Raw genomic sequence first — 24913 nt, 5'->3', positions numbered from 1 at the left:
TCAAGGCTGTTTGTTTGTAAATAAGTACAACCCTTTCCTGCAAAGTTTGTCAAACCATCATTAAAAGCAGTCTCATATCTCTAGAATCTGTGTAAAGTTGAAAGTGAAATGCCTTCAAATTGCTGTTTCATCTTCTCCTCTCGTCCTAGGCTTGAGAATTCTCAAGGCTTTGTTAGAAGACCTGTTTTTGTCCAAATGATCTATAAAATGATAGTGACTTCAATTACAACTGAACAATTACTGTACATAAAGAATATAAAGGAACTGATATAAAGTCAAATTAATGGCAATGCCATCAGATTCTGCATTTGCCAATGGATCCACAAAATATTGAGTCTCTTAATTGATCGCTTTCCAATATGCATTACAACATGATCTTGTACCTTAGTTTAAGTATACATATCTGCATATGATTTAAAAAGCTGAACAATACATGGGGTGAGGAGGAGTGGCAGGGGATGCTGTAATAGCAGTATAGCTGGCAGATTGACCTGAAGTCAGAAGACTGAAGTATTTTCATTTGAATGACATTCGTGAGCTTTTGGTATTCACTTATGCTTTGTCAGTTTTGGGAAGGGTGCAAATTGGTGGGCTCATGTACTGTATAGGCAACAAGCAGCAGTTGGGAACTGATCCTGGAGGAGGTCATGAATGGGCCAGCAGCCGAAGCACTCATGTCCCACATAAATAACATGCCTGAATTCTGGACCCTTTCATGAACAACCCAAGTGGTCCCTTCTAAGGAGCATGGGTTTGGCTATTCAGCACCTGGGTATAACTGGCCACAAAAATCTGTGACATACAGATAGGGGCATGTTTGTATGTTTTCAGCCTTAATTGAAAATCAAACTCTGTGGATATTTTTTTACCATTGGGACTGCTAATGTATACCCTTTGTCCATCCCAACTTATTCCTCACTGCCAGTTGTCCAGTTTACAGGTGAAACTGACTTGCTGCTGTTTGCAAATCAGGCTTGCTGTGTTTTACACAGTTTATTCTTCCTGATTTATTATAAGAACTGCATCCTTTCTGTTATTATTTGGCAGCTGAGGCTCATGTGAGAATAATTGGTCAGTGAACTTTGCAGAATTTCTGAAACAACCAGAGTGGCATCTGGAATGCAGACTTTGAACACTAATGACCATGTCCAGTGTATCTCACAAGGTACTTTTCTCTTGAAGTACACCCTTTTAAGAAGGTATCATTGTTCAGCATTACTTAGTCAGCATTCCTTCAAGGCTGCAGTTCATTAGAGTTGGTTCTTTCTTCAGTAACTAGTAGATTGGAATCTATCTGGCTGCAGCTCAGGCCCACGCTGTTTTAAGATTATTTTGCCATTTGCCATTTAGAGCATGATGTTTGTCAATTTTAGATATATTTTAATCAATTTTTAGAAAATTCAATAGTTTGGAGGATATCGTATTTTGTTAAGTCAAGAACTCTGCTTTTATACCACAACCAACAGATTGGGCCTGTATTTTTGCTTTGGACCTCCGCTATAGATTTTCAAACTCAGAGTGTTGGGGTCCTTCGTATTTCTTAGGGAGTGAGAATCTGGAAGATGTTTTCTTTTGTGCTCTGTTTCTAAAAGACCAAGTGTGAGTCTTTTGATTTACTTTTTTCTGGTTACAGCTTGGAGCCTCTTAGCTGGGAGACTTGGCCCAGAACTTGATGGGTTTGGCTGCTGATATACTGGGAGTTTGGAGGGTGGAATTCAGAGGATCACCTGGGTGCTTGATTTAGGTGGAATGTGCAAAGGATTTAATCAATCACTTCTCCGGTGCTATGGCAGAATGGAAGATATTGGACTAAATCCTGATGGAAACAGTTTCCGTTTCATTATCTTACACACAATTTAGAGACCTACCTGTAATCTACTTTGGCTTTACAAAAACTCTGCCGAAGTGAGTCCAAATAAAATATTTGGTCATCTTGGACCCATTAAGTGAAGTGCTATTGGGAAGAAATGTGAACAAAAGACTAACGGCTGCAACAGCTATATTGAAGGTCTTAAAAACAATCTTTGGTGTTAGAATCTCCTTTTTAGAGACCAACAATTTTAAACAGTTTCCCAGAAACTGACAGATAAACTGAGGGACGTGATTTCAGGTTTTCAGACTTTTACTGTAACTGAAAAACTAAAGTCAATATAGATCAAACATTACAACTGGGTGATTAATTCGTCAAACTAAGAACATGTACTTTTTCGTTAACAAGTAACTACAGTTGAAATACATCTTATAACTTCACTTTGTATCCTTCACTTCTTGCAAAAGTGTAGCAAGTTATTTGCAGCTTTTCAGCTTGGTCATCTACGAAGCCAAGATGTTCAGAGCCATTTGAAAGTCATTCCACTCAACCTTAGTTTTCTAGATCTGACTTCCATTAGCAAGACTTATCTCAGCAATTCTTTATTTCTTATATCTCAAATTTCCACCTGTTTTGTCCTCTTCGATTAGAAATCTCATTGTCACAAGCAACCTGCTTTGTTGCTAACACAACACCCCAGTCTTTCTCTTCCCTTCAGTGCAGTGCAGGAGTGATGCAATAGGTCTCCAGGGCGTGATGCTGTGTACCCCAGAGTAATTCCGGAATCGGACCTGGACACAGTGGTTACATTTTACAACATTCTGTCGACTGTGAAAGTGTTCTGATGAATTGGCGAATAGCTAATGTAACTCTGCTGTTTAGAAAAGGAGGGAGAGAGAAAATGGGCAAGAATAGGCCAGTCAGCCTGACATCAGTGCTGGGAGAAATGCTGGAGTCAAATTATTAAGGATGCAATAACTAAGCATTTGGAAAGCAGGGACAGAATCATTGCTATTCAGCATGGATTCACTAAAGGGAAGTCATGCTTGATAAATCTTCTGGAATTTTTTGAGGATGTGACCAGTCCAGTAGACAGTGGTGAATCAGTAGATGTTGTGTATCTGGACTTTCAAAAGGCTTTTGACAAGGTTCCACACAAGAAATTAGTAAGGAAAGTTAAAACAAAGGTGTTGGAAGTAATGTATTCACATGGGTAGAGGGGAAGCAGAGGGCTGGAACAGAGGGAAGGCACGTTTTATACGTTAATGGTTTGAATGAAGGAATTGAATGCCATTTCTCCAAATTTGCAGATGACAGTAAGCTTGGTGGCACTGTATGCTGTGAGGAGGAGACTAAGAGGCTGTAGGGTGACTTGGACAGACCGGTTGAGTGGGCACATACTTGTAATGTAGATAAAATATGTGAACATAGGAAGTGATGTCATTTCCTGTTCTTTTTCTCAGAGGGTGGTAAATGGGATCCAAGTCAGTGTTTGTTGACAGAGTTCCAATTGGAATGCCATGCTATTAATAAACACATTGACTTAGATTCCATTTACCACCCCTGAGAAAAAGAACAGGAAATGACATCACAACATGAAATGACATCACCAACCCAAGGAAACCTAAACACATAAATAAAAAGCAGGCTATACCACCAGTGCTTCATTTAGAGGCTCACTGATGATGTTATCTAGTGTGGTGACTAAATGTCTGCAATCGAACCTTCCAGCTCAGAGAGCAAACTTACATCCAGAACTTCAACTTGAGCTACAAATCTTCTCAAAACTCTTTAAAGTTAGTAAGTTTGTAGATGACACCAAAATTGGAGGTGTAATGGACAGCAAAGAAGGTTACCTCAGATTACGATGGGATCTTGATCAGATGAGCCAATGGGCTGAGTGGCAGATGGAGTTTAATTTAGATAAATGTGAGGTGCTGCATTTTGGCAAAGCAAACCTTAGTGGGATTTATACACTTAATGGTAAGGTCCTTGGGAGTGTTCCTGAACAAGGAGACCTTGGAGTGCACATTCATAGTTCCTTGAAAGTAGAGTCGCAGATAGATAGGATAGTGAAGAAGGTGTTTGTTATGCTTTCCTTTATTAGTCAGAGTATGGAGTACAGGAATTGGGAGGTCATGTTGCAGCTGTACAGGACGTTGGTTAGGCCACTTTTGGAATATTGCGTGCAATTCTGGACTCCTTGCTTTCGGAAGGATGTTGTGAACTTGAAAGGGTTCAAAAAAGATTTACAAGGATGTTGCCAGGGTTGGAGGATTTGAGCTATAGGGAGAGGTTGAAAAAGCTGGCGCTGTTTTCTCTGAAGCGTCGGAGGCTGAGGGGTAACCTTATAGAGGTTTATAAAACCATGAGGGGCATGGGTAGGATAAATGGATAAGGTCTTTTCCCTGGGGTGGGGGAGTCCAGAACTAGAGGGCATAGGTTTAAGGGAGAGGGGAAAGATGTAAAAGAGAACTAAGGGGCAACTTTATTCATGCAGAGGGTGGTACGTGTATGGAATGAGCTGTCAGAGGAAGTGGTGGAGGCTGGTACAACTTAAAAGGCATCTGGACTAGAAAGGGCTTATTGCTGGCAACAGGATTAGTTTAGGATATCTGGTCTGCATGGAAGAGTTGGACCGACGGGTCTGTTTCCGTGCTGTGCATCTCTGACTCTGTTGTCCTGGTTTGGCAACTTAGGTTGCCAAAACAGGAAAGCAGTTTATTATCTGAATGGAAGCAGCTTAGGAAAAGGTGAGGTGCAGTGAGACCTGGGTGTCATGGTGGAACAGTCACAGAAGGTAGGCATGCAGGTGCATCCAGCAGTGAGGAAAGCTACTGGCATGCTGTCCTTCGTAATGAGATGATTTGAGTGTCGGAGTAAGGATGTCTTGCTGCATTTATACAGGGCCTTGGTGGGGACACACCTTGCGTATTGTGTGCAGTTTTGGTCTCCTAGTCTGTGGAAGGACATTCTTGCCATTGAGGGAATCCAGTGAAGGTTCACCGGACTGATTTCCGGGATGGCCGGACTGACATATGAGGGAAGACTAGTTTGACTGGGCTTGTATTCGCTGACAAGAAAAATGAGGGGGGCTCTCACAGACCCACAAAATCCTAAGGGGACTGGACAGGCGAGATGAGGAAGGAATGTTCCCAGTGTTGGAGAAGTCCAGAACAGGGAGTCACTGTCTCAGAATAATGGGAAGGCCATTCAGGCTGAGATGAGGAAGAATTTCTTCACTCAGATTTGTGAGCCTGTGGAATCCTCTCCCACAGGAAGCTGTTTGGGACAGCTTGGTAGATATATTTGAGAGGGAGCTGAATGTGGCCCTTGCAGCTAAAGGGATCAATGGGTATGGGGAGAGGGAGGGAATGGGAAGCTGAGATTGCATGATCAGCTATGATTGCATGGAATGGTGATGTAGGCTTGAAGGGCCAAATGGCCTACTCTGCACTATTTTCTATGTTTCACAGCATTAGCAGCATTGCCTCTCCATATCGGAGTAATTCATTTTTCCTGTGTCTTTGAAAGTAGCTGCCTCTTTCCTGTGAGTTATATTGGAACTATATGGAGACTTTCAGTTGATATTGCAAGAGGTTTCTATTTGAGTTTCTTCCCCTTTCTGCGGGCTGAGGTTTTCAGTGTGACTTTACAATCCACTGAATCATTTCACCTTAACTTGAAGGTGAAACCTAGCCTGAGCATTGAAAATATTGATTTTAAAATATAGCCATCCTGTAAAATCTGTGTTAATGATAACTGGTACGTGGAATCATTGAATGATGTGAAAGGTCAATCTTTAGTTCTAACATCTTTTTTGATATTGTGGTTTTCCTTATATCAGGTCTCAGCATATCCACTGCCAGAACATCGTAGCACAGCCCTTGCTACACAGGCTGCCATGCTTTATGTTATCCTCTATTTTGAACCATCCATTCTTCATACACAACAAGCCAAGATGAGGGAGATAGTGGATAAATACTTTCCAGACAACTGGGTAGGTGAAAACCTCGGTGAATTTCTAAAGCTGTAGCTAAAGGCTAGAATAGGTTAATAGATTTTTTTTTCACAAAAGGAGCAATTCACAAAAGCTGATATATGAACTACTTACTGTATTTTTCAGATTGCTCAATTAAAAAATAATTGATTAAAATGTTTTAATAGAACAATTGACTGAAATCATGAACTAACCCAAGTCTGTTTCAAAAGTTATTTTTAATTGTCAGACTTCGGTTTATGGTGTTTGAATTTTCACTGGATCTCTTTGAACTTGCCATTACATCAGCTCTTCCAAACATTGAACAGCAACGTAGCAGGCGTACCTTGTTTCATTATACTTGTATTGTGTTTTTCACACCTTTAGTAAGTCCTAAAGCATCTAGCTGCCAACAAGTTAACTTTTTAAGGGCAGTCACTTTTGTAATGCTGACAATGTGATACACAATATGAGGTGGTCACAAAAGTGAAATGTTTAAACAAGCATTGTGCATTTAGAATTTCTTTTCTGCATAACAGGTGATCAGCATTTACATGGGGATCACAGTCAATCTGATTGAGGCCTGGGAACCGTACAAAGCTGCAAAAACAGCCCTGAACTATACATTGGAGCAACTGAACATCAAAGAGCAGGTATGGTCTCTGAAATTGTTTAGTGGTAATTCAGACATGGGTATTTTGAATTCTATTCTTTCTTTGTGCAAAATACTCTGGCGCGGGGGGGGGGAGGGGGGGGTGTTAATTGATCTCTAATGAATTAGCAACTCTTTTTATAGTTGTATTTATTGGAGAAGAAAATGAGGCAGGATGAAATAGACTAACTTATTGGCAAGTATTTTGCCACCTCCTCTAAGATTCAATTTGTCGCCACTGCTGTTTCAAAATGGAACTAATGTGTGATGTATACATTGACAAAGGCTATTTTCCTCTGCAGTCAAGTCGATATGGAGCGAGTGTTGAGAAGTTACGACGGCAGGTGCAGCAATTTCTGAAAGAAGGCTTCTTGAGGGAAGAATTTGTACTGGATCACATCCCTAAACTATTAAACTGTCTGCGTGACTGTAATGTGACAATTCGATGGCTGATGCTTCACACTGCAGAAACGGGTAAGTGTGACAGAACATGTTTAAAATCAGCAGTTGTTGAGATCTAAGAATGTTTAAGGAACATTGAGCAGTGCATTGTTTATTGTGTATCAAATTTATTTCGAAGTGTAAAAATTGTTCAGAAAAATGTGAGAAATGTCACAAGAAAGAATTAGCCATTTAGAGAAGATTATAAATGCAGTAGACATTGTCTGATTAAAATGTTGTATAATATGTAAATTCTGATACCCCTAAATTACTTTCTCTCTCCAAAAAAAGGGGAAGTATTGCATGTAATGAAACCTTTGTTGACGCAGTTTGGATATTATGATTAAATTAACAACTGTTCATGTATAAAAGTAAAGTTGCCATAGTCCCAGAGGAGCATTGGAGAGAGGGGACTGGTGGAGGTTTGGAACTAGAATTAGATTTTATTGTCACATATAATCAAGTACATGAAAAGTGTACAATGTGCAATAAAAGTGGTCTTCAGAACTGGTGCTACAGAGAGTGAAGCTGGTGGATGAGGTTGCCAATCAAGCAAGTTGGTTTGTTTTGATAGATTTTTCAGCTTCTTGAATGTTAATTTTGGAGCTTCACTCACCCAGGCAAGTGGGCAGTGTTTTATCACACTCCTGACGTGTATCTTGCAGCTGATGGACAGACGTTGGGAAGACAGGAGAAGAGCTACTTGCTACAGAATTCCCAGTTTTTGACCTTCCCTTGTAGCCAGTGTATTTTTAGGTATTGTTCAATTTGGTGTCTGGTCAATGGTTCCAGATGATGGTGGGTGATTCAAATGTCATTGATTATCAAAGGTAGATGGTTAGACTTTATTTTGTTTAAGATTTTGTTTGTTGTTTTTTTCCAGTGTATGATCCAAACAACAAGCGCTTGCGTCAGATTAAGGACCAGGTTTTTAGCGACTCGAAATACAATCCCAAAACACTTTTTCAGCTTTTGCTGGACAGTGCTCAGTTTGAGTTTGTTTTGAAGGAGGTATGCTTCTTTTATTCTTGGTTTTCATTTCTATAAATAATGACACTGGAGAACATTTCCACACTGTAGGTAATCTAATCTAATCTAACATGCAAGTGAAAGGATTTGAAAACATAGGCAGAGTTTGTTTCTTCTTGTGGGAGAGTATAAAGCAAGAGAGAATTATTTAACAAATGAGAGCCACCACCAGGTGAGGAGGAAGTATTAGCTTTATTCACAAAGCAGAATGTTTCAAGGCTAAACCCTTACCACTGCAACCCACTGCCTTTGTCAATAAGTGCCCTTTTATACACTTTTGAGTACAGATAATGAACCAATCCTTAAAGGGACAAAAGCAAATTCACATGAAGTGTTACACAATATTTTTCAGAACTGTCACACTAGGCAGTACCAGGTAGGCAGTAGTTACCTTGGCGTTATTAGATGTTCTAATCATTTGAACTACCCAGCCAGCAAACATCTCCTTAAGTATACACAATTGATTATCCCAGTGAGTTTCCTGAATGGCCCACTCCTGTTCCTACATTCCTACCAGCATTGACCATCTGAAAAATGTTGACCAGTTGTGTTTAGGGTGTTGGCTATAAATAGAGCAGCATTTGACAGTAAACTGAGGCCATGTGGCAGTTCAGTGTTAAACCCTTTTTACTGCCTACGCATCTAGTGAAATTTCAGTGACAAAGCAGTTAGCAAGAAATTGTTTCATCAAAATTAATCTTAACTGATATTTATAAACTCCTGCTGTTGCTTTTACTATATCCAAGATGTACTGTGTCCGTATGCAACTAAATTTGAATGCTTTTTATGCTCCTTCAGGGAAAATTCTCAGCATTTCTGTCTCCTGGATATTCTTGTCTTGCCGTTCCCTTTGTTGTCATGTGAACAGTGCTTTTACTGTTGCTTAACTTCACTGCTGCTTCCCATGTTCTGTAGTTGGTAATGTTTTATATTCTGAGGTGTGATTCACATGCTTACACTTTTGAAATTTTTTATTTCAATTTTAAGATTAATTGGACTCTATTAATTGATAAGAATTTGAACATCAAATTGGAAGATTCTGCAAATTCCACTTCAGAATTTGAGTACATGATCTAAGCTAACAGCGCAGTGTAGTACTGTAAGAGTGCTTTATTGTTGGAGCTGACATTCAGTAGGTAACATATCAAACTGATAGGTCCTTAGTTTATTGTCATGGTACAGCTGGATATTAAATAATGAATGGCACTATTTGAGGAAAAGTGGGAGTCCTTGTGGGGGTTCTAGTCAACCTTCTAAATGGGTAACATGGGCCATTTATATCACGCTGTTCATGGGATTGTCAGAGAATTAGCTGTCACAGTTACCAACATGGCAATCGTTATTGAACTTCAAAAAGTTGCTGCCTTTGTAAACATTTAGAAATGCTCCTGAGACATGAGATCAAGTGATTTGTAAATTATTTTCTTTCATCTAATAGAGCATTTATTCTGCTTCCTCTTCCAGCAATCTTCTCTGCCTTCTCATGTGCTGTATAATTTAGAATATTGTTTATCCATTAATTGCTGTTATCCAACCTTAACTGGTAATTTTGCCTTTGACTCATTCCTTCTATTTTGTGCTTTCTCTCTAGTTTCATTGGTCCCTTGCAGGACCAAATACAAACAGAAGTAGGCCATTTGAACCTGTTTCCTCATTCAAATAAATCATGGCTGTTTTGTACTTTAACCTCATTTAGCTACATTTCTCCATATTGTTTGATAACTTTACCTAACAAACCTTTCTTGATCTTGTTAGATGGCTTTGCCACGTTAAATTGCCCATAGTGTCCAAGGATGTGCAGGCGAAGTGGATTAGACATGGGAAACACAGGGTTATGGGGATAGGGTTGGGGGTGGGGGGGTTTTGGTCTGGGTGGGGTGCTCTTCAGAGGGGTGGTGTGGATTTGATTGGCTAGCTTCCACACCGTACAGATTGTATGATTGTATTCGCTGATCCATCTTGAAAATGTCCATTGCTCAAGCATCAGCAATATTTGCAGAAAGCAAGTTCTCAGTCTCTTTATGTGGGGAGAAAATGCTTCCTATTTTCACTCTTAAATGGTCAGACTCTAATATTTAAATTGTGCCCAATTGTTTTTAATTCTGTTCACCAGAGGGAATGGATTCGCTGAATTCACGATATTGAATTTCTTTAGCATTTTAAAGACAATTATTGTTCCTCAGTCTTCTAAATTGATTCTACCAGTCCTCATAATTTAATATTTTAAGTTTCAGGATAATGTTAGTAAATCTGTATTTTATCTCCCCCTAAGTTACTGTGTTTAAGAGAATGCAGTCCTTCAGATGTGGTCTCACATTGGCTTTGTGCAACTGAAGCATCACGTTCTCACTTTCTTTGCCTTTCACTTAGGGGGTTGGAAAACAATCATTCAGTTAGCTTTTTTGATCACTTTTTGTACTGTGCACTTGCCTTTTAGTGATCTGTGAATCGGAATTCTAATATCGCTTTCGTTCTCCACAAATCCTTGTTTTTCAACATTAAGAAGACATGCTGATGTCTGTCTTGCATCCAATATAACTGATCTTCCACCTTTACTATATTGAACTCCATTTCCCTTGGTTTTGCCCATTCCTTTTAATTTGTTCTTGCAACTTTGAACCTCCTTGCTTCCATCTAAATAACTTCTGCCCTGCCTTTAAACTTAGTGTCATCTGAAAACTTGGGACACTGAACTTTTTATTACTCCCTCCCAAGAAAGGGAATGAAAAGCTGACATTTCAGTTTAAATCCCTGGAGAGCATGCCTTAGAGTTTACAGGAGCAACAAGCAAATTCACCCCAAAACACCCAGAAAAGTTGTCATGGGAGTGACCAATTAGAAAAACTTTGCTCCCATAAATAGAATGGACAGTATCTCTGAGGAGTTGTTCCTCCACATATAGACTGTTTCTCTCCCACATTTAGTGATAGACAGCCTGTGAGCCTTAGACCCATAGATTGAGCCTATTAGTAAGAAGGCGAATGAGTGAGCCAGGGGTGTGGAGTCTGAGGGTGTGGAGATGCCAAGGCTGGATGTTATAGGGATAAGGTTTGGGATGGTGGTGTGCCAAGGCTGGGAACAGTGTGTCATGTAATCTGACTGTGGTTTTGGTGGGGATCAGGGCTGGTCTGCCTGGGCACAGCGCAGAAAGAGGCTTCAGAGGAGGTGGCTGCAAAATGGGAGAGATGTGTGGTTACAAAGGGATTGGGGGTAGAGGAGATAGGGAAGGCTGCAAGCTTGGGTGGTGGCTTAAAGGATGTGGCAGTAGAAAAGGAGAGATACAGGTTTAAACCTGTCAGCAAAGGAATACTTGGCTAAGCAGATAGAAAAACTTAATCATTGAAGTAATTAATGTTTTTGCAAATTAATGTGAAATCTCTGGTCTCAGTCAGCGTAGATCTAGTGCTACTATATGGTTGAAAGATGTCAGGGATGGTATTGCAAACTGCCAACTGTTTTGAAAAAAATTGAAAACATATAATTAGATAAATCAGATATGATCTACTTGTCCCAAATCCATAATGATTCTTTGTGATTAGCGTGCACTTTTCCACTTACTTAACAACTCCTGTCCTGGTGGTAAATTCCAGAAGTTCCCCCTTAATTGATGGTAAACAAGTTTGTCTGTTGTTTTGCTAACCCTGCTACCTTCCCTTGCCACCACCTCAAATGATAAGATACATGGAGAACAGGGTGGGTGATTTCTTTAATTGAGCAGCAGGTTTGCAACAATCTTCCCTCCTCTTCCGTTTTTCCTTTTGCCTTTTTCTAAAGCAGGGAGATTGCAGTATCTCCTATGTGGCAGGGATCAGTGAAGATGGATCTGAGTATTGCTTCTCCAGTATACCAGAGGACAAGCAGCCAGCCGAGTGGGTTATATTTCTGAAGGGTTGCTCCGGTTTCCTTTGCTTTATGCCATTAATTGAGTAATGTGTATTTCATTTATCACTTAGATGTTTAAGCAAATGCTGTCAGAAAAGCAAGCCAAATGGGAAAGTTATCAGAAAGAGGGCTCTGAGAGAATGACTGAACTTGCTGAGGTGTTCTCTGGAGTAAAGCCTCTCACCAGAGTGGAAAAAAATGGTATGTGATTAGTGTTCCGACTGCTCTGTTCACTGGTGAGATATAGTCTTCTTTGTACAATGTTCTGTTAGTTTCTGGTTTTGTGGCTGATTTTTGGTTTGGCCTTCATTGAAATGTTCGATTTGTTTGCCAAATGTGTAGAAAATAGCTCTGTTTCCTCCCTGTGATGACAGGCTTTTTTAAAAATCAAGTAATTTCAGATCTTGGTTAAACAGAGTTAATAATAATATTCTTTTTCTTATTTTCCCTTGTCACTCATTTGCTTTTTTCCATTTTGCTCTTGTTAATTTTTATCATTATTTTGTCTCCCTTGCACCACTTTACTTTGGCAATCGTATCAAAATAGGGTCTAGTTTGTCGGGCAAAATTTTCATGCAGGTTGCTAAAATTGAATATGAAAAAGTAAGGTTTTGGGAAATAGAAAACTAATGCTTAGTTATCATAAAAATGGGTTGTTTAAAAACCCTGTAGATCAGAGAATAGAAAGCTGAGGGGGCTAAACAGTTCTACAGTGTAATATTTGTAACTTTTGTGGCAGGAAACGATAGAGATGAGACCATACTCTGTGAACCTGTGTCAGACAGCAACATTGTTCTTGGTGATCTGACTGAAAAGAGTTAGATTCTGTTTTGGCTTTAGAGGCAAAATTTAAATTTCAGATGGATCTGAGTTTCTTTGAATGCAAAAGTAATTGAAGAAGTTGAATGTTTGGCAAGAAAGAGGAAAAATTGACCAGGTTAGAAGACAATTTTAGACAAAGAATTCGAATGGATGTTGAAGAATTAGAGAGGTATCCAAAAAAGGCAAAATCTGTTGGGTGACAGGGAGATAAAATGTGTGTGCCCGTTTTTCCCAATTATTTTTTCTGTCTAAAATTGCTCAAACCCAAAGTGATCTGAATCTTGGTGCTTTTTGAATTGTTCTAAGAGGTCTTCATTTCCTTCTTGATTCTAATCTACTGGTCCACTTTATGAAAGAAATATGTGTATAATTGATTGCTGAGAATACATTGTCTTTACGTTTGTAAGTTGTACACCTACAACATGCATACTGTAATTTTGCTGCGCCTTTAGTACTTCAAGTAACACTAATGAATGTGCTGGTCTTGTACCTCTCGCCTGCTGGAAGGCTGTGATGTGTGGAGACCAGAGAGGGGCAAATGTATAATTTTTAAAAAATGTATTTTATAGCAATGCAACAGAATCTATATCTTCTCAAACACTCCTCTCCTCTCTCCTTTTTTTGCTCATAGAAAATTTACAAGCCTGGTTTAGGGAGATTTCAAAGCAAATTTCTTCCTTGAATTATGAAGACTCAACAGCAGCCGGGAGGAAGACTGTTCAGTTAATCCAGGCTTTGGAAGAGGTGAGAAAGCTTTGAACAGACTAACATTATCTGCAAGCTGAAATGAAAATATTTAGTGAGATGTCTTAAAATACACAAGTACCACTTGAGCAACAAGAGAAACTTTTGGTGTGTTGTTCCATAAAGATATTTTTAATAAAATAGTTATTATCATTGGAGCAGGAGTAGGCCAGTCAGCCCTACGAGCCTGCTCTGTCATTTTGAATCATGGCTGATCATCTACCACTCTGTTATTTTTCCTACATTGATCCATCTCCCTTGAGATCATTTCCGGGTTAGTCGATTTTTATTTTGTTTAAATATGAAGAAATTGAAATTCAATATTGTTAACTTGTGCTTTAAAATAGTTAATTATTTTACTCCTTTCTTCAAACGAGAAGGATCACCAGCTGAAGATGCTTGGCTAAAGGATTTATTTGCTAATGAGTGAAGCACAGGAAATCTGTATTTAAAATTCCCAATGATTTTTTCTGTCTCATTTCTCCCACTGACTAACCAGGTTGTACCCTCCACCTGTCTTCACCTATCCTCATTTCACCACCCTGTCCCCGCCACCCCCTTTATCTGCCGCTCCCCCAGACATACCCCCAGTCCTGAAGAAGGGTTACTCTTGAACCATTGACTTCTCCACCTCCTGATGCTGCCTGACTTGCTGTGTTCTTCCAGCCTCCTGCTGATCTACTTAAAATATATGAACTCAGTTTGTGCAATGTCAAGTTCAAGGTGAAAGAGTGAGGCTCTGTCATACAGTCTTGGGTATATTGAGCCAGAATGTCTCCTTTTTCATTGAGAGGATGGTGAAAGTTGTTTTCTCAAATGCCACGCTGCAAGAAACACTGAGCAGTTTTATTCCGTTACGTGACGTTGAATCACTGAACGGTGGTTCAGTAGTTAGCACTGCTGCCTTACAGTGCCACGGATCCCGGTTTGACTCCAGCCTTGGGCGACTGTGTGGAGTTTGCATGTTCTCCCTGTGTCTGCATTGGTTTCCTCCAGATGCTTCGGTTTCCTCCCTTAGTCCAAAGATTTGCAGGTTAGGTGAATTGGCCAAACTAAATTGCCCACCGTGTTCGGAGATGTCTAGGCTAGGTGCATTCGTTAGGGGAAATGTAGGGGAATGGGTCTGGTTGGGATACATTTCGGATGGTCAGTGTGGACTTTTTGGGCCAAATCACCTCTTTCCACTTTTTAGGAATTCTTTTTTTAAAAAAAAAGCACGAGGGGCTGCCTTTCTGTTTGCTGGGGTTGGAGGGTACTGTAGAAAGTTGACTTAGTGGTATTTAGTAATATCAGTTGCCATGTTAGAACAGCGTAATAGTTATTATCCCAATTATTCCTTTCAGTCTGCAGTTATAAAGATTGGAGAAATAAAAGGGAAGGGACATTCAGAAGAGATGTAATTTTTGACTTTCAGCTGGAAGCACTGAGTTGGGACAGTTTCTGACTCTGGAAACCTGACCTGGGTAGAGAAAATGCCCCAGCTGGTTGATTTTTGTTTCTAGAAGTTGGGATACACTGAAATTAGGATATATGGTGGGATAACCCATATAATTAAAAAGCTTGCAGGAATGGAGGCAGCCTGGTGTACTTTACCCTAGATTTGAGAAAAAAGGGAATCACAACCCCTTGTACCCTTTTTACCTACATTCAACCTACTCCCTCCATGCTGACTTTTGTAACCCCACCCTTCACCCTTGCATGTTACTGTGCCAACTCACTCAGCCACCTCCACAGGCAGACCTGGGGACCCATGTTGAGATTATGTAATGTTAAAGTTTCTTGATCAATTCACTAAAGAAAAATACTTAAAATTGATAAAAGCTCATTTACTCTATTAAAATTCCATTCATCTCAAAAGTAAGGTCATAGGACACTAGGTTATAGTCCAATAGGTTTATTTGAAATCACAAGCTTTCAGAGTGTTGCCCCTTCATTGAGTGAAGTATCATAGGTTCTGTGCAACAAAGAAATCTTCCTTGAACTTATGTATGAATATGTTGGCATATTGGGGTGCAAGTGTGGTCCTCATGGCTGTTAGATGAAGAACTGGTTGTCGAAGGTAAAGGCGTTGTGATCGAGGATGAAGTGGATGAGTTGTAGGATGGCATCTGGAAATTGGCAGTGTTGGTGTTGAGTACTGATGCTGTTGCAGCAATGCAGCCATCACGGGATGTTGGTGTAGTGTGCCGAAACATCCATTGTGATGAGGAATGTTCTTAGTTTGATTGGTCCGTGGGTGTTGAGTTTTTGTAAGAAGTCTGTAGTGTTGCGACAGAAGCTGGACTTTCTTTGTGCAAAGAGTTTCACGATCCCTTTGACATAGCCAGAGGGGTTGTCACACAAGGTCCACATTGCCTGATATGATTGGCTGTCCCAGTGTGTTGGCTTTGTGTATCTTTGCAAAGGAGTAGAAATCTCCTATGTGAGAAGTACATGGGATGAGAGTGTGTGGGAGAGTCTGAGGTTTTGATCAAAGGTCTTGATTGGTCTATTGAGTTGACAGGTGCGTTCTTTGGTTGAATTGGCAGGTAGTTGTCGATAATGCACCTGGTTGTTCAGTTGGCAGTACCCCTCTTTGCATTCGTCTGTTCTAATCTACATGATGATGGCTCCTCCTTTTGTAGGTTTGATTGCGATTGGTTGTGAGAGCATGGATGGCATTGCATTGTGCTTGGGTGACATTCTGTGTGATTATGTGAGCATGGCTGATGAATCTGGCATTAACGTATCTCCTGATGGCTTGAGCATATGTTGAGCCTGGGGCAGCAGCCTTCTGAAAGTGTCCAATTCAACACACTCTTGTTTGGTCGTTGCACTGCAGATCTCTCTGACGACTGTTCCAATTTGTTTGTTGTGTCATTGGGCTCACTGCTGGCATCTTGGGATTTGTTGAAGAATTCCTGAAGCTGCATTCACCTGGTGAATTCTTCTTGTGCCTGCTGGGAGATCAATAGGGTCCATTTTGGTCGTGGGATTGAAATTGAGCTTTGGCTAAGAACTTCAGTTTCATCTGGTTGGAGGGTGTGGTCGGACATGATGATGGATTTCTGTGCTGGCACTGGGGGAAGGCTTGGTTACTGCTGGTGGTGATGCCAAATTTCTCCAGTTTCCTGTTCTTGGTGTGCTTGTAAATGGCTTAGTTCTGCTGCCTCGTCTGCTTAGCAGTATCTCGTAGCTGGTCCACTGTATCCTGAGCGCAGGCTGAGAATATGCACTCTATCTCTATTTCAAGTTTGCAGTGTCATCTGTACAGCTGGTTTATGAAATGATCGAGAAAGGTGCGATGGCAGAGCCTCAGTGTAGTCTGTGTTGTATCTTGAATTGAATGGGTTCGTGTTCTGTAGTCCTCTCGTGATCTTCTCTGCTTTCTTGTATCTCTGCAGAAACTTGATATCTATGTCGATATGCGCCATCTTCTCAATCATCCTCCCTACTTTGAACCAAGTTTGTGGTGTCGTTGATAGCCATGATGTGGAGGTGTTGGACTGGGGTGGGCAGAGTCAGAGGTTAGGTGACACCAGGTTATTGTCTTCACCTGACGAAGGGGCAACACTCCAAAAGCTTGTGATTTCAAATGAAGCTGTTGGACTATAACCTGGTGTCGTCTGACTTCTGATGACTTTGTCCACCCAGCCCAACACTGTCGTCTTCACATCATAGCTACCTTATATAAAATAAGCTTTTGAATTAATGGTCCACTTCATAGAGTTTCTAATGATGTGGAGCTAGCAATCAAACGACGAACTGACAGGCACTCCACTGTCATAATGTAAGGTTGTGAAATCTGTAGTCCAGCACTAATTTTGTAATAATAGTTCTCAGGGTTAAATAGCAAATATCATTTAAGAGTGCAGGCAGTTTTGTTTCTTTTGGAGCTGTCAAAAAAAACTGCAATGAGTGTAACAATTGTAATTACTGTCTGCACTTTTTGTGCACCTTTCTTCTTCCTAAGTTATCCCAGCACCATATCCAGAATGGTATGTTACTTCTCCAAAAGGGTCTCCTACCTTTCCAAAGAACTCCTGAAACTTTAGACCTTCTACTAAGTTAGTGCCCAAGTCAAGTTTTGGAATGCTAGATGAGCAGTTATCTCTCTGAACTATTGATATGCAAATTTTTCCCAAGACTCCGCAACAATTTTGGGTGCCAGTGTATCCATCTACATGAAAGTTCAAGCCAGCATATTAAGTTCAGATCATGAAAGGATCCTATTATTACACCCTAAATTGGCTTCTTGTATAATTATGTATTTTTAATAACATTGGCACACTTCGAAACATGGGTCTTTATAGTTGAGCTGCTTTATGAAAGTAACCAGTATTGATCTATCCAAGAAAATTTGTGAGATTGATCATCAAAATTGTTCTAAAATCCCTTTTGGTTGCTCTTGTTAGTAGGACAGGAGTGTCTGGGGTCCAACCATGAGCATCCTTTCATGTTGTTTTCCATAAATTCTCTGTCTTTTACTCCAAAATCATCTGTAACAAAACTGGTATCACTAACATAATCGAATGGGGAGATGTATACTGCGCATGAGTTTACACATGTTGACCTAACTCCTTTTAAAACATTTGAGGTAAGAGAACAGAAGAAGTGAAGGAGATGAAAGATATTTTCAGTCAGGTGGTAATGACAAAGTCAGTTACGTTGCTACAATGAATGTGATTTTATTTCAGTTGTTAAAGTATAACTCAAAGTTTAAACCCTTGCACATTATGTGCCTGTTGCTACAAATTTATAAATACATGCTGTCAGTATTCTTAATTACCAGAGCTATAGAAGAGATACTGGTATTCTAGAGGATTAAAGAATTAATTTGAAGATATCTGTCACTCTACAATGCTTAGGCTGAGAATTTTGTAACTTCTTAAAACAGGTCCAAGAGTTCCACCAACTTGAATCGAATTTGCAGATCTGCCAGTTCCTGGCCGACACTCGTAAATTTCTCCATCAGATGATTCGCACCATAAACGTTAAAGAAGAGGTCCTCATTAGCATGCAGATTATAGGCGACTTGTCATATGCCTGGCAGCTTATTGACAGGTAGGAGCATTCATATATTGAGAGAGGTTGTGAAATCTGGTGTTTAAAAGTTTCTACATGTGTAATACCCCCAACTCCTCCTCTGGATTCAAGTATCTGGGATATCTCAGATGCAGGAGTAGAATAGTTAAACATACCCAATCCTCTTGTGAAAAGTCAGCTAAAGCTGCAGGTATTGAATACCTTTCTCTGCTGTCATAAATCACTGATATCCCATCCCACCTTCCATTCTTTCTAATGAGTGCCCTTTTCAAAGAAAACAAATAAAATGAAATTGTTGGAGGTTAGCTCCATTAACACAGTCTCCTCTTTTTCACCAAATGTGAGCACTCTGTTTGTAGCAGCTCTTGTATATCACCACACCCCTCTTAGCCTGTTTTGTCCTTTTCATGTTCTTGGGTATTCCTCTTTGCTTCTAATATTATTGAGAAGACTTGTAATTTAGTTCAATCAAATATCACTGGAGTGTGAGATGTATAGTGAGTATCAACTAGCATAAAGCTGGCCCAATGTGCAACCTGCTAACAAGAGACAATTTTGTAAATTCAATTCACGCAAATTGGTTGCTTATGCTTTAAGTCGTCAACAATACAGAGTTGTATGTTGCTGTTTCCTGCACATTTCTTGACCCTACTTTACTTCCTCCTTCTGCCCTGCCCTCAAAATACCTTGACAGACTGGACAACACGTTTAAAAATCAAATTTATCTTTTAAAGGCTTGAAGCTGTTGTTCCAATTTTAGCTTTGTCACAAACGCAAACCATAGTTAGATTTAAAAATATGAATTCATCCCACCTAAGAATTTTAGGAAAATGGACAAAACACATTAGGTAAGCTTAACAATTTGGTGATGCTGACTGGTGACATTGCCATAGTTGGCTTCTGAAGGGGTGAGAGTCTGTTCTCTTTTCCATCTGTATAGCCATGAAGGAATGCTGAAGTTCTTGAGGAGGCCAAGCACACACTGGCCCTTTTTTTTGTACTCCCAGACAAAATGTTAAGATCCTGTATGCTTTAGTGAATAGGATGTGGACAACAAAAGAAAATTAGAGGGATTGTTGGTTCAAATTATTGGTAATGAAGAAGTAGACTTAGACATTCTGAATACTTCCTGTACCTCTCAAGTGTTGGATATGGTTCTAACACAAAAACAAAATCCAGGTTTCAGGTAAAATGTGAAACTTCAGCAATGTTATTGGAAGCTTGAACGTTGAATAGATGAAAATCAAAATAATGAATTATCTTTAGAAGTTTTTGGCCAAATGAATTAACTCCTGAATTGTGTAAAATTATATATGGTCATATGGGTGCCTGAGATCTGTTTTCTTATGTACCCAAATTATTATTATTTAAATTTTATGACCTTCACTAGTGCCAGTTAAGCTGTGCATTGCTATAGTTAGTGTCGTTGAGCAATGACTAATATAATACTACTTATCTGCAGCTACACATCTATCATGCAAGAAGGTATACGAGTCAGCCCTTTCATGGTAACCAAACTTAAGGCAACATTTTTAAAGGTAAGTGGAGAGGAGTCTGAAGGCAGTATAGACCAGAAACTATTAAACTGCTGAATTGGTCAAATAATATGATGAATGACTGGGTTATTCATTTGTAATGAGTGTGTCCTAAAACAGTTGGGTCACCAGGAAGCCGTCATTTTGTATCATTTAAGTTTGCATTAGGAGAATATTAGGCATGACAAGAATTTGATTAATTTTTGTTAGAAGTTGAATTCTTCCATATCGATCTCCATCTTTCTTTTCAGTTACTGTGTTTTATACCATATAGGTAGCTTGTAATCGTATTGTACTCATGATCCATACCAGTGTTCTGGGACAAGGCCTTGAATCCCACTACGGCAGATAATTTGAATTCAGTTTATAAAATCAATCTGAAATTCAAAAAAGCTAGTATAGTGATGACCAGCTAACCATTATCAGTTGTCTTAAGCCTTCTAGTTGCAACTGTCCTTCAAGGAAAGGAAATCTGCCAACCAGACCCATAGCAATGCGGTTGATTTTTAATTGCCTTCTAGCTCTCTCGGCCAGTTCAAAGACAGTGAGGGATGGGCAGCAAATGCCAAAATCAACATTACCTACAAGAATAAAAACAAATTGAGAGGAATGACTTGACTGGGACAAAGCTGGGACCTTTTATGAATCTAATACACAGGATAGCAGGACTTTCCATGTAGGGCCTAACCAGAATTTTATAGAACCAATGTAAGTTCCACCTTTTGTATTCCACCTTCCTTGACTTAAAAGAAACAATGTTTTGTTGGTTTTCTCATTTCACTTTTGTATGTCTCATAACTTTTAATGCTTTTTATACATGAATTCCTAAATTACTCTGCTCCTTCTATGGTTCTAAACTGCCTAGTGGTTATATATTTTAAAAATCTGAATTATTTTCATGGGTTGAAAGAGATTGACTTCACATTTCCCTGGCTGAGCACTTGCTGCTATGGTTTTGCCAACTCAGTCAGTCGGTCATTGCCCATTTACAGCTTTCTAGCTATTGATGCTACATACCGTACCCCCAGCTGTGTTTACAGTGCTTGCTTCCTTCATTTTAAGGGATAACTAAGAATATGCAATAAATACAGGCCTTGCAAGCGGTGTACATATCCTGAGGATGAATTTTTAAAAATTTTTTTTTAGCAGTAAAACTAATCAGTATTATCGATACTTCTCAGATGTAATGATTAATAAGTAATATTTAGGTGGATAATTTGTTCTGCTGTTTCAGTTGGCATCAGCCCTTGATCTTCCACTGATGAGAATTAATCAGGCCAATAGTCCAGACCTTCTGAGCGTATCCCAGTATTATTCTGGAGAGCTGGTGGCCTATGTTAGAAAGGTGAGTCTTGTGCGCTGGAATAAATGTCTACTTTGGTCTATTGAATTATGACTGTTAGCTGTGTTTTGAATAGAGCTGTATATTTCGATTTCCCTGTAAACTTATACCCTGTACAGAAATTCACTTGAGTACATCAATCCTTCTTCTCCCCTGGTATCTCCTGATATTTTTCCTCTGTTGTCGCTGACTTTCAGTTCTTCTTATTGACTCCATTGATGCCTTTATTTCCAGTAGTTCCACAATCTCCACACTCAAATCTGTAAATGACTGCAACTGGTTTGGCCATTCATCAGGTCTGGCTTAATCATTTCAAATTTTGCTAAACCTAGCCTCTCCTCTCTGCTTAACAATGCTTGATGATTGTTCTGGGTAATAAAGTTGACTGTGGGCTCCTTTTTTAAGTTTATTACCAGCATTCTCCTTGTGTTCTTGCTGTCTCACCTCTAGCAAGGACCTTCTGGATTTTCTTTGTCATAAGTAGGCCATCAGTTTGTCTCCCTTGTGCACCAATTCAGAACCTTCCCTCCTGCTGTAACCCTGCATCTTTTGTCTTTCTCACTATTTTGCTCCACCTTTCACCATACACTGATCTGTCCCATCATTTGAGACCACCTGCTGAGTTCCCAATGCAATTTATATTCAACTCCTACTAGCCTCCTTTCCTCCTTTGTGCTATCTTCTATTCTAAATGATTCCATCTTGGGCATCACTTCACCTCCTTTTCAGAACTGCTGTTCATACCACCAACCCCAGCTCAAGAAAAGACAACATCAGCTTTGGTTCTTGGCAGAAAATCTGTATCCTTGCTCCTTCCGTTTCCTTCCTCGACTGCATTCAGACCCTGTAACCTAATGAATTCCGGGTTCGAAACTCATTCTTCTTTCCATCACAAAAACCATATACCTCTAGCTTGGTAACATTTCCTATCTTTATACCTACTTGCAGCCTATCTGCTGCTGAAATCTTAATTCATGGTTTTGTCTCCCCTAATCTTGCTGTCGACCTCTATTCTGCTCGCTGTGTAATGTTCTGCATATACACCATAAAAAAACTCTGTTGTACATATTCAGTTCTACATCAAGTTACAATTAGTTATCATTTGCACCCAATCTGAGATTTAAGTTCTGGTTTGTTTCAATCATATCATGACTTCATCCATCTTTATTTTAATACTACTTCAATTTCACCTCATGCTCACTGCCCACTCCAGTTCTTTGGTCATCCATGCAGTGCCCCTCCTTAATCCACTACTGACCTATCTGTTGGCCATCTAGTTCACTGCTTTGGAAACCTGAGCCTATGTTCTCTACCTATTGAAACTCTTTGACAAAGATCTTGTTTATCACCCATCTATTGGTTTGTGTTCCATTTTCCTTTATAGTCTGTGAAGCCCTTGGAGAGACATTGTTTATTATTAAGAATTTGCAGAAATTCAAGCTCCTGCTGTTTTAGTTGGTTTAATGGGACATTTTGTCCCATCCAAAACATCTTGTTCAGCGTTTGACTCTGCACGTGATTTCTTGCTTGCTTATTGATTAGATTAGATTACTTACAGTGTGGAAACATGCCCTTCGGCCCAACAAGTCCACATTGACCCGCCGAAGCGCAACCCACCCATACCCCTACATTTACCCCTTACCTAACACTACGGGCAATTTAGCATGGCCAATTCACCTTACCTGCACATCTTTGTTTCATTTCACCAAATTGTTGGTGTTTCACGTTGATTGCATGTTTAAGTTGAAATTAGATCAAACTTTTGATTGAATTTTTAATCAATATGGCACGTTAATGTGTGAAAAGCCTTATGTCTAATCACCTGCAATGGTGAAATCACTGGAAAATTGTCACTTTTTTTTTGCTGTTCTAGGTTTTGCAGATTATTCCAGAAAGTATGTTCACATCCTTAGCAAAAATTATCAAGCTACAAACACACAGCATTATGGAAGTGCCAACTCGATTGGATAAAGACAAGCTGAAGGACTATTCCCAGCTTGTTGCAAGATATGAGGTATTAGGGGATGGTGGGTTTTGGACAGGTCAGAGAATTCAGAGGTCATTGGGGTTGACTGAATGGAATTCATGGTGGAGGGCTCTTGTTCTGTTTTTGTTGATTTTGGTACAGTTAAAGCATGGTGGTGAAAAGGCATTAAGACTCTTAGATGGTGCCGTTAAACTTGGCTGTTAATGCAGGTTTCTTGTTAATTAGTCTCTGCTGTTACCTTGGTGATGTTTCTGAATTAAACTGTAAAAGGGATTCCACCTTCACCAAATTTTGGCGCTGTGCTTTTGTTCTTGTCTCATCACCTAATTTACAGGTGATCTCATGGTGACAATGACATATTGAATTTTCTTCCAACAATGAAAGAATTGCTGGTCAATTTTTGCTAATACAGTGCTCTCTTAATTAAAGTAATATGCGTCTGATCCACATCTACCTGCCCAACTGGCATCTCTTTTGACAAAGGCCGTCAATGTTGCCTTGAACGGTTAGTGATATTTATGGAGTGAGTGATTATGGTGAATGTTAACTGATAGCACATGTCAAAAGTCCAAATAAAAATTGAATTGGAATCTAGCTTTTTTTAAACTGTTATTTCTCATATCCTTTTTGCTCAAAGGTTGCAAGACTTACTCATGCAATATCAATTTTCACTGAAGGCATTCTCATGATGAAAACTACCCTTGTTGGCATCATCAAGGCAAGTGAATATGTTTGAAGATATGTTTTGTTGTGGCTGAGATCTGAGGTTGTTTTGCATTCTGGTTTCTGAAACCAGAAAACTATTCAATGTGTCTACTGTTAATTGCAACTTGGGTTCTGGTAGTCTGTGATGAAACATAGAAAGGTCATAGGTAGTCAATTTAAATAGTACTTGGTGCTTCTCGAGACTATTGATTAAAGCAATATCTCCACAACTGGATGGTGCAATATTAGGGGAAAGGGAAGTATTTATGGATAATTTCAAAGGGCAAGGGTTTTGGTATAAAGAAAGCTTCCTTCAAAAAAAATTCTCAACAAATAGGAAATACATTTTATTTTTGCACCTTAATTGTATGAGCAATGCATGAACAAATTGGATTAGGTTTGGAGAAGGTGGTTTAGCTGTTAACGATAAAACAAACACTTGAAATGAAATGTTCTTATTGTCCACTTTTTTTTCCCAGAATAAAGTCAGCTGCTGCTATTTGTAATTGTCTCTGCTTTATTGCTCCTCACTCTGCGATTCACAACTTCTGTTGTGGGGAGAGTTCAGTGGAGATGTATCCTCACACTGTGCTGTCAATTTTATTAGATGGTTCTTATTTCTTTGTCATCTGAGAGTGGGCAAATACGTAATCCCTGACTGCAGAATGCATGACTGAACTTGGTGTACTCGTAAATGCTATTTTAGTGAAACTTCACTGTGAAAGCTCAAACTGTAGCAGTACTTTGAAGTAACTAATTATAAGGTTGCACTGAAGCAAGCTTTATGGTGCGCTGCCATGTTGTGACAATACGTGGATTTGTAGCAGTTGCATACAAACTGTTCCTGACCATTGTAGCTTGATGCTGAGCAGCTGAGTATTTGTTATGGGGGAGTGGCCAGCAGTTTTCTTGCTATTCCTAAAAACTACAAATGAAAGAAGAGAAGCCTTGGAGGCAGGT

General features: G+C 39.6%; 1 protein-coding gene across 1 annotated transcript in view; it reads left to right on the top strand.

Annotated features, from left to right (window-relative positions):
• washc5 (WASH complex subunit 5) overlaps window positions 1-24913 on the top strand; it is a 64208-nt gene that overhangs the window by 11717 nt on the left and 27578 nt on the right. The window contains exons 6-16 of the mRNA XM_072570784.1: window positions 5658-5810; window positions 6329-6442; window positions 6744-6915; window positions 7766-7893; window positions 11865-11994; window positions 13247-13359; window positions 18236-18402; window positions 19847-19922; window positions 21154-21264; window positions 23135-23275; window positions 23886-23966. Of these exons, the coding sequence (XP_072426885.1) occupies window positions 5658-5810; window positions 6329-6442; window positions 6744-6915; window positions 7766-7893; window positions 11865-11994; window positions 13247-13359; window positions 18236-18402; window positions 19847-19922; window positions 21154-21264; window positions 23135-23275; window positions 23886-23966 (1386 nt within the window). The remainder of the gene's footprint in view (window positions 1-5657; window positions 5811-6328; window positions 6443-6743; window positions 6916-7765; window positions 7894-11864; window positions 11995-13246; window positions 13360-18235; window positions 18403-19846; window positions 19923-21153; window positions 21265-23134; window positions 23276-23885; window positions 23967-24913) is intronic.

This window comes from Chiloscyllium punctatum, chromosome 5 (genome assembly GCF_047496795.1).
Source record: "Chiloscyllium punctatum isolate Juve2018m chromosome 5, sChiPun1.3, whole genome shotgun sequence".
Classification (NCBI taxonomy): Eukaryota; Metazoa; Chordata; class Chondrichthyes; order Orectolobiformes; family Hemiscylliidae; genus Chiloscyllium; species Chiloscyllium punctatum.
The sequence above is the reverse complement of the archived record's forward strand: the minus strand, read 5'-3'. Positions and strand labels throughout refer to the sequence as shown.